At 44.8% G+C, this 8873-nt stretch overlaps 2 protein-coding genes across 6 annotated transcripts; one reads left to right on the top strand and one right to left on the bottom strand.

The window, feature by feature from the left end:
* The first annotated feature begins 3449 nt into the window (after window positions 1–3449).
* Window positions 3450–5609, top strand: LOC118503862 (cytosolic Fe-S cluster assembly factor NUBP1 homolog). Its single transcript, XM_036037592.1, has one exon. It carries the CDS (start codon window positions 3595–3597, stop codon window positions 4567–4569), a length of 975 nt encoding a protein of 324 aa, XP_035893485.1. The 5' UTR covers window positions 3450–3594; the 3' UTR covers window positions 4570–5609.
* Window positions 5048–8812, bottom strand: LOC118503866 (protein RER1). Of its 5 annotated transcripts, none has more exons than XM_036037600.1 (5): window positions 8145–8812; window positions 7710–8067; window positions 7429–7630; window positions 7133–7350; window positions 5048–6857 (listed from the first exon to the last, which is right to left on the bottom strand). In XM_036037600.1, the coding sequence occupies exons 2-5, from the start codon at window positions 7779–7781 to the stop codon at window positions 6783–6785; spliced, it is 567 nt and encodes a 188-aa protein (XP_035893493.1). In that variant the 5' UTR covers window positions 7782–8067; window positions 8145–8812; the 3' UTR covers window positions 5048–6782. The 5 variants fall into 5 exon arrangements, with proteins under 5 accessions (XP_035893493.1, XP_035893494.1, XP_035893495.1 ...); XM_036037601.1 differs by having other exon boundaries at window positions 5358–6857; window positions 7710–8099; window positions 8145–8748; XM_036037602.1 differs by having other exon boundaries at window positions 5358–6857; window positions 8149–8748.
* Between the last annotated feature and the right edge of the window lie 61 nt (window positions 8813–8873).

Raw genomic sequence — 8873 nt, 5'->3', positions numbered from 1 at the left:
AGCGGTTATGGTCGAACGGTCGTTTGATTGTCGTTTGTGTCTCTGATGTTTTTTTTTTTTGTTCTGTCCTGTGAGACACTTTTTTGCTGTTGTTGCTACACTGGGGTTAAGCATTGTTATGGCGTATATCTACTAGAAACGATTATTACCAATGTTTGGATGTGCCCGTGCTATCGTGAGGCAGATAGGAGATGTTAGGCAGCATAAAGCGATGGAAGTCAATGAGAAGAGCAATGTGATAAGCGTAAGAAACTCGGAGATAATGAAAACTCGTTGAAGAGATTCTTAAGCAAACTCCAAGAAAAAGTGTAATAAATTGTAAGAAATGAAAGAATGAACTTTAAGAAAACATAGATGAAAAACAGTTCAAAAAGTAAAAAATGGAAATACGAACGAATAAGTAGAATGAAAAAAAAATAGCGACAAAAAAAACTAAAAAAATAAAAAATATTACATAAAAACACTAAAATAAGAAAGACTAAAAATAGATAAAAATAAACTCGTATAAAAAATCATTTTAAAATGCTAAAAAGTCTTTTTAAAAGTAACAATTAAAGTAAAACTTTGTAATGAAATAAGAAAACATATAAATCGAAACATAAAAAAAAAAACAAAACACAACAAAAACTAGAAGATTAAAAAAACCTTAAAAAATACAAAAACAAACAACTAAATTAAGAAAATCTTGAATAGAAAAAAAACGTCGCGGAATACCTATTGAATGCTAATAGTCTTATCAGACTTCTTAAAATTATTAGAAATTGAAGGAGGAATCTGTAATGTATAAACATGATCAATAGAGAAGAAAGATAAAGGACGTTTGAAAATTGATGTAACAGTGGACTTATAAAACAGAAAATAGAATAGAGCACTAAGAACAAAAGCTAAGAAAAATAAACTGATGGAAAATATCTCAATCATTAAAATAAAAAATGTAAGATGACCTACAGTGATAAAAAAGCAATAGAAGACAAAACATAAGAAAACAATATGAAACACAATAAAGAATAGGTGATTTACGAAGTGTCAATAATCAAAAACAGAGTATAAAACGAGTATTTAAAATATAAAACAGTATTGGAAATTTTGAGAAAACAAAAAAAAACAAATATCAATCTGGACCCAGAAAAACAAAACACAAATCTGTTTCGAGATTGAAAATATGAAAAAGTAAAAAGTAAATAAAAGAAAAGAAACGGATATAGGAGAACAAAAATAGAACACAAAAATGAAGGGTAGAAAGACGTAACAAGCGTAGTAAAAAGATAAAAATACATACTTTGAAAGTACCTCAATACGCAATTACGGCTTTTATCCCACAAAAGTACACAAAACCAATTGCTTTTTTCTCAACTCTGCCCCATAAGTGGACAGTACAGTAGGAGCGTTGAATGTCGGTGACGCGTGCCGACCATAACGCCTTGCGTTATGCTATGCAAACACGTAGCCTCCCTGCGCTGGTGATTCCGGTTGTCATCGCCCTTGCAATCTTCTCCGTCTCCGGGCAGTTCTCGGGTTGACAACAAATCTCCCTCCGCCGAAGCATGCTCTTTGACCGGATTCGGTCATCCGAATTGCTGTCCAGACGGGGAGAACGACGGGGTGTCATGCAGATTGCATACTCATCCATTACGATGTGTTCTCGTGTCGGTTGACTGTATTGCGAAGCAGTTAGTTACGATCCTCGATCCACTTCCCACACTTCTTTGTCCTACAGGGCGTTTTTTTTATTGTTGCAAATGGTCAAAACCGTCCCTTGACCTCGGGCGCAAACTCGTGGAAAAAACAAACAAATTCCGGGCTCCGCAAGGGTGTGTGTGTGTTTGCGTACATTAGGAAAATTGGTTTGTTTTAACTTTGCTGACACGCTGGGGTCACCGATGTTTGTTCGCGATCAAATTGCGATAGCTTGCCAGGGGGTGGGGGGGGGGGGGGGTGGAAACTGCCGTGCTGTCGATGGCCAGTTTTGGTGGATGGTTTTACGGATGTGCCGTGTGACAGTAAATATTGACTTGTTTTACGAGCAACAAATTGATTTGTTTTTTTTTCCTATTCGTTGTTGCTTTTAGGGGAGGGAGTGTCCCTGGAACTCGGGTGTTGTACAGTGGGGGGCGTTTTTTTAAGAGACGACAATAAACAAATATGTCGTGGATATTGATTTCGATGACACTTTGTTTTGGAGAAAGGCGTGAGAACTTGTCGTCAAACGAAATGGGCAGCAAAAATGGGACGATAAACTAGTGCCAGCAGTACAATTTATCTCACAGTACGGCACACTGCAAGGACATTGAACCACACCATGAACAGCGCCAGTTGATGAGTTGTCATAAAATGGTTAGCTGACGTTGAAAATGGTGCACAAAAGGACTTGGCAGAAGTGCTCTAAAAAATTGCTGATGGTCGAGCGCCATCCTCTGGCAATCCAAAACCCAGGCCTTTTTGGATGACTTTACTGGATAGACTGTTTGGTGCCATTATCATGACAGCCTGGCGAGTTTAAATCGCTTCACAATAATAAGGTTTTCGTGAAGCTAATAGAGCTCTATCGTCTTTTCACATGTAAGGGGTTTAAAATTCCTTCCGAGCATCTCCCACTCGACCGCGAAAGGAAGTCCAAGTGTCTCCAAGTCTTACTTAGAGGCATATTTAAGCACTGGACGCGAAGTACGCATCCGAAAATGGTCCCATCCGCTACCCTGTATAACTTCTTGGCCTAACGACGTCTTGAGGTCATGTCTGCTATTTCTGGCTTACTTACTGATACCGGATAGTCAGTCCGCACTATGGGGGGAACGACGCAGTTGGGATTTGAAACTCGGTCTTGCTGTGTAAAGACCGGCGCCGCTGTCGTCTCGGCCACCGGAACGCCCCTGGCTACCTCGAACTGGAGGCCTTGAATAAGAAGTCTTTTCAAGTTTAAAAGGCTTTGAAGGGGCCCTAAGCATTACGTTGAAAAACACGCAGACAGGATCTCTACTGTGGAGGGCTTGAACTGTCATTGCCGATAGGATTTTTGAGGGGAGAATTTTCCTCAGTCCAAAACTTCCACCTGATACAAGATACATGAAGTATTGGTCAACTTTGATGGTATGATCTTCTTCTTCTTCTTATATTATATTTTAGGATAATGGTATCTCCCACTTCAAGCACCTGCTACACAGAAAAGCTTCAAACCAATGATACCAAAGATGACCATCAAAGTATGCCAGGATCTGAACTCTTCTATTACAGGAGAATTCCACTTCCAAGTCTCGAACTGTTAGGACAGCATTACTCCAATCCATTTTATTATCAGGATAGTTTAGAATTTAGAATTATCAGGATAATTCACATTATTCCATTTTCAATTCAATTCAGCATTTAGTGAGCACTAACGAAGCTTTCAGCAAGCCCTCGCACCGTTGAACTTTCCATCACCATAGAAGCTTTCCAGCGAAAAAGACTATACTTTGACACGCCTGCCTTTGACAGCTGCCGTCAGCTGTTTGTCGCTCCACATTGTTTACATCGACTCGTGCCGTGCACCGTAAACAGACGCACAATTTATCGTATTTCGTGTTGTTTTAACTCAGTTTTCCCCGTTATCGTTTCGCTATGAGTACCACCGAAACAGTAGCCAACGTGCCGAGCGATGCACCGGCCCACTGTCCCGGCACACAGAGTGAGGATGCCGGGAAAGCTTCCGCGTGTGCCGGATGTCCGAATCAGCAGCTGTGCGCAACCGGCCCGAAAGGCCCCGACCCAGCAATAGCCCTGGTGAAGGAAAAGCTAGCGGACGTACGCAACAAGCTGCTGGTCCTGTCGGGTAAGGGCGGTGTAGGTAAGAGCACAGTGACGGCCCTTCTGTCCCGGGCCATGGCCCACCGCGCCCAGCACCAGAACTTCGGTGTGCTCGACATCGACATCTGTGGACCGTCGCAACCGCGCGTACTCGGTGTGCTGGGCGAGCAGGTCCATCAGTCCGGATCGGGCTGGTCACCGGTGTACATCGAGGACAATCTGAGCCTGATGTCGATCGGGTTCCTGCTCGGCAGCCCGGACGATGCAATCATATGGCGCGGGCCGAAGAAGAACGGCATGATTCGACAGTTCCTGACCGAGGTGGACTGGGGACAGCTGGACTATCTGCTGCTGGACACACCGCCCGGCACCTCCGACGAGCATCTGTCCGCGACGACCTTTCTCAAGGGTACGGATGGTTCGTGGGGTGCGATACTGGTGACCACACCGCAGGAGGTAGCACTGCTGGATGTGCGGAAGGAGATTTCCTTCTGCAAAAAGCTTGCCATACCGGTGGTGGGTGTAATCGAAAATATGACCGCCTTCGTGTGTCCCAAGTGCACGACCGAGACACGCATTTTCCCCGCCCGAACCGGTGGCGCCGAACAGATGTGCACGGAAATGGAGGTGCCGTATCTCGGGAAGCTTCCGCTCGATCCACGGTTAACGAAGTGTTGCGATGAGGGTAAAGATTTCATCACCGAGTTTCCGGACAGTCCGGCAGTGAAAGCGTTGGATGATATTGTCGCTAAGGTTAGACAGTTTTTTGGAGATGAAAAGGGACAGTAATAAAGCCCTTTAAATGCCTATCGAATCCTGCCAAGAGTTAGTGGGATGCGCCGTATTCAATTAGTAGATTTGTTGTTTTATTACTTGGTTATACGTGTGTGTGTTAGTTTTCTCTCTCTCTCTCTCTCTCTCTCTCGCTAATCCATTTCCCGTTCCGCAAAGGACAACCACTCCCTGGTCCGGTCTATGAGTCTACATTGCTTACAAAATCCGCCCACATTGGGGTCGATGAGGGGATGAGTCAGGGACGATGATGATGATGATGATGGTTGGGGAGTTGATCATTCACACACATATCGCCGATTGTTAGAAGCAGTAACACGTCCACCGTATCTCTCCTTATCGCGCTTGCGTGACCATGAAGTGCGTGTGCCGAAGAAGTCCGCTAACCGCGCAACAACCAACTTTCGAGTTTGATTCGACTTAAGGAAGGAAATCATACAACTAGCGGAAGAGGATTAATTTAAAATAAAATGACTATAAGTTCTACCAAAGCGTACCACCAACCGACACACACACGCACACAGAAGACACCTGTTGCGATCGGTTATCTTGCTCCACTGAGCCTTTTATCAGAGCACGAAGAGCTGTAAGTCATCAAGCGTGTATCCAAATGCAACTATCTTCCATCCAAGCAAGCTTAGTTATCTAAGCAAAATAGCAATCATCATCAGAACAAAACAGAACAAAAAGAAAATATTCTCATCGGTCATTTAAGTTTGACCAGGTCCGTTTGATTTGATTGATGATCCTTGGAGCGACAAGTGGCATCTCTGTGTGAGTGTGTGTATCGGTTATCGGAGGCACGCTCACATTTATTCGATGTTCGGGAAAACTAAATCAGGGTCCGGGATACAAACTTAAAGTAAAAGCAGGAACTAAAGAATAGGTTAGGGGGGTAGGGTACACATCAATTTTCTCTCTTTCTCTTCGTTGTATTATACTGGTGAAGGTAAAAGTATGGCTATTTCTGTTTTTAGGGGTTTTCTTTTTTCAAATGAGGGAGGTGGAAAAATAGATTGAAAAGTGTACTAAAATAAAAAAAAGGAACAGAATCCAAACTAAACGGAAAGGAAAAACTATGTAGAGGAAATACTTTGCTGCTGCTGCTGCTACTTAACACAAATGATATCATATAATAATATTAATAATGAACTTAGCATCCATAATTACACGCAATAATTACAATGCAATCCTGCAGCTCCTCTAAAACTCCCCTCCCTGCGATACTAAAACCATAAATTGCATTTCTACTAACAACTTACTTAGAAGGCGCGTTCATAGTCGCGTATACGCTTTTTCGCTTGCCCATTTTTTAAATGATTTTCTTCATTTTTGGTTGCTGCTTCTTTTCCCCTTAAAAAAGAACTTGTTTTTTTTATATTCCAACACGTGTGCGGATAGTATCGTATAGTTCAAAAAAATCAAAACCCGCCCGCTTCTTCCAATAAGCCCATTTTAGCCGGGAACACTACTATTGGAAGGAGTTTGTTGTTTGGGATTGAAGAAGGAAAAAAAAAACAAGGGAAAGCATTTGTGTTGTAGCACTAAAAGAAGGAAGGAAGGAAAACAAACAAACGATACAATCGAAACCATTAAACTCAACATGTTTTTTGTTTGCTACGGACGACGTAAGCACAAATCAATACCAGCGCCATGGGGGGATCGGTCCGCCATCGGTCGGTACTACTGCTGCTGGCTGGCGGTTCTAGCGAGATACCTTGGACGCGGACATCGTGGGAATGGTGAAGAAAGAAACCGTAACCGCACGCGACGCATCGAATTTAAAGAAAACACGGATTGAACGACCGGGCATGTGTGTGTGTTTGTGTGTGAAAAAACGGAACTCTATATGCTGTACAAAACGGATTCTATAGCGGAACGTCTTTCAGGCGAATGGAGAGAGGAGACTGTCTTACGGATGGTACAGGCTCTGTGACGACACGGGTCTCTCTCCACGTACGCGTGGAGTGTTTTTCTTCATTATGGTTTCCCATTCCCTGTCCCATGCTTTAGACGGTAGTCACCGAAGCAGCCGACGGCATGCCCGCCACCGCTGATGGGTGAACGCCCGCCAGAACCGTCGTCGTGGTTGGTGCACCGGCGGACGACGTACTGGCACCGGCTGGCATCGGCGACACACCGCCGACACCGGACACGGACGCCAACGAGGACGTGGACGAGGATGCTGGTAGAGTTTGTGCTTTTAATTGTCACTTTTCCGTCGCCACCGGCTGGTAGCGGGGCTTACTGTGGGTGAACGGCAGGTATCGGTACTTAATCATATGCTAAAATGGGAAGAGAAAACAGGAGACGGGTTTTAATAAACTAGTATTGGGACCGTAGGTATAACGTAAGACACGGAGGACCTTTTACGGCCATTTTTTGGTCAAGCCGAAGCATTGACCGATCACCAAAGGTCCTCAAAAAAGCCAAAAACACATGATAACTTCGTGTTTACAACCATTGCAATAGTGCAGGTGCCACCTATTTGCTGCAAGATCCTATGAAAAGTGGCCTTCAAGGAAGATGTTAGCTTAGCAACTGCACCCACAACACATACCTTTATCTGCCGCTTCATCGTAATGCAGAACAGCGTGATGAAGTAAAGCACCAGGATTGGCCAAAAGACCGGCACGTCGAACATGTCGAAAAAGGTGCAGACGATACCGATCACCGTACTTTTGCTGATGGCGTACCAGAATTTAAACTCCGGTAACCGCCGGATGAATGGTCGGAACTCTTCGTTTGCCTTCGTTGGCAGCTCGGGACCTTGGTCATCTGCGCGGGTAACAGAGAGAAGGAAGTTTAAAAATGTGCTCTAGGGAGAAAGAAGTAGCTTCGTTATCGTCATCTTACCGTCCAAATCGAATGCCGGATCGATTTTCGGCGTGAGGAAAGCGATGAATAGATTTAGATGATAAATGCCGAGCGCGTACGTGACAATGTACCAGCCCTGTTTGGTGAATACGCGCAGGAGAAAGAGACCTATCAAGCCGAGGGCGGCCGCCCACCGTACCTTCGTGTGCGGTGTCCATTTGTCCAGTTGAAGTTGATAAATCTGCAACCGGGTTGTAGCAGGATGCAAAAAGCAATTAAAATGCGATTACAACGGTCGCCAGCCAGCGCTCGTCCCTTACCTGTCCTAATCGCTTGAAGAATTGTGCTACCACATTACTGCTAGCCGGCGATGAAGATTCTTCGTTCATCATCTTGCGTGATGATACACTGTGCTGCCGTTAGTTTAGAGCTACTACCGACCACGCCAATGTGCTGCGTTCGCTATCGCACGTCAAGGGGAAAACTTAAATACGCCTACGGTGGTGGTGCGATGGTGCACACGGTGGCATAAATAACCGTGCAATCGCGCACAGTGTGTAATGCTGCAGCTGCGGTTCAATTTACTGGCCTTCTCGCTTCCCCCGCCCTCTGTCGCGGGCACTGTAATCCAATTATGTTGTGTGACGTTTCGAGAAGGGTGCCCCTACCCAAAGCGACCTGCAATCCGAGAGACAGAATAAAAACGGGAGCTGAATGAATTTATGTATCCGATGCATTTCGTGCATCAAACTTACCTACACAGACACGCGCCGCGATTGGTAGATTATGCAGGTTCGAGAGCAATGTAGATGGATCCCGGGGCAGTACAGAACAGAAATGGTTTACAGATAAACACACGATCAATATCAGGTCAGGTGTATTGTAAGAACAGGGCACAACAAAGCTTGCTTATTCTACTCTAGCCACGACTATCCCCTTGTAGAATCAAAACAATATGTAACACAATCAACGACAATGGGGTAAAGCAAGTGTACCGAAACTGATTAGATGTGAGTATCGGGGGGGGGAGCAAAAAAAAATCCGTACACCCAGGCTGCCTTCTTCTCGGCCAACTTCGAGCAGGCGAGCTGTTACATAGCGCGTTGCCTTTTTCTTCCACTGGTATGGGACCGGCTTTCCCTGCTGCTTCCCCGGTGGCCGCGAAAGATGGATCCGATAATTGCTCCGTTTTCCACCGTCGCGAATCGTGCGGGGGCGAACAAATTTTGGAAACAAATTGCACGGTAAATTCGCGTGATATTCTGGGAATGACGAAAAAGTGATGACCGTCACAACCACGTCAATCTTGCCGGAGAGCTGCGGTGGCTGTCAGTGCGATGTTTGCCGTGTGGCGTATGTCTGTTCTGAGAGCCGTGCGCAGGGAAAGGAGCAACGTTGAGTGTACGTTTTGCTTAGAAAAGGCATACTGGATGATGGGCCATTCAACAATACCAAATTCTGTAGAGCTGTCAAGTTGATGATGT

The sequence above is a fragment of the Anopheles stephensi genome, chromosome 2, assembly GCF_013141755.1.
Source record: "Anopheles stephensi strain Indian chromosome 2, UCI_ANSTEP_V1.0, whole genome shotgun sequence".
Classification (NCBI taxonomy): domain Eukaryota; kingdom Metazoa; phylum Arthropoda; class Insecta; order Diptera; family Culicidae; genus Anopheles; species Anopheles stephensi.
Note: the sequence above shows the minus strand (reverse complement) of the source record. Positions and strands in the feature narration are given on the sequence as shown.

Coding starts and splice junctions, on each gene's coding strand:
- LOC118503862 (XM_036037592.1), top strand. CDS start 3,595: ATGAGTACCACCGAAACAGTAGCCAACGTGCCGAGCGATGCACCGGCC.
- LOC118503866 (XM_036037600.1), bottom strand. CDS start 7,781: ATGATGAACGAAGAATCTTCATCGCCGGCTAGCAGTAATGTGGTAGCA. Junction 7,631..7,709: donor TCTTCAAGCGATTAGGACAG/GTAAGGGACGAG, acceptor ACCCGGTTGCAG/ATTTATCAACTTCAACTGGA. Junction 6,858..7,132: donor CGATGAAGCGGCAGATAAAG/GTATGTGTTGTG, acceptor TTCCCATTTTAG/CATATGATTAAGTACCGATA.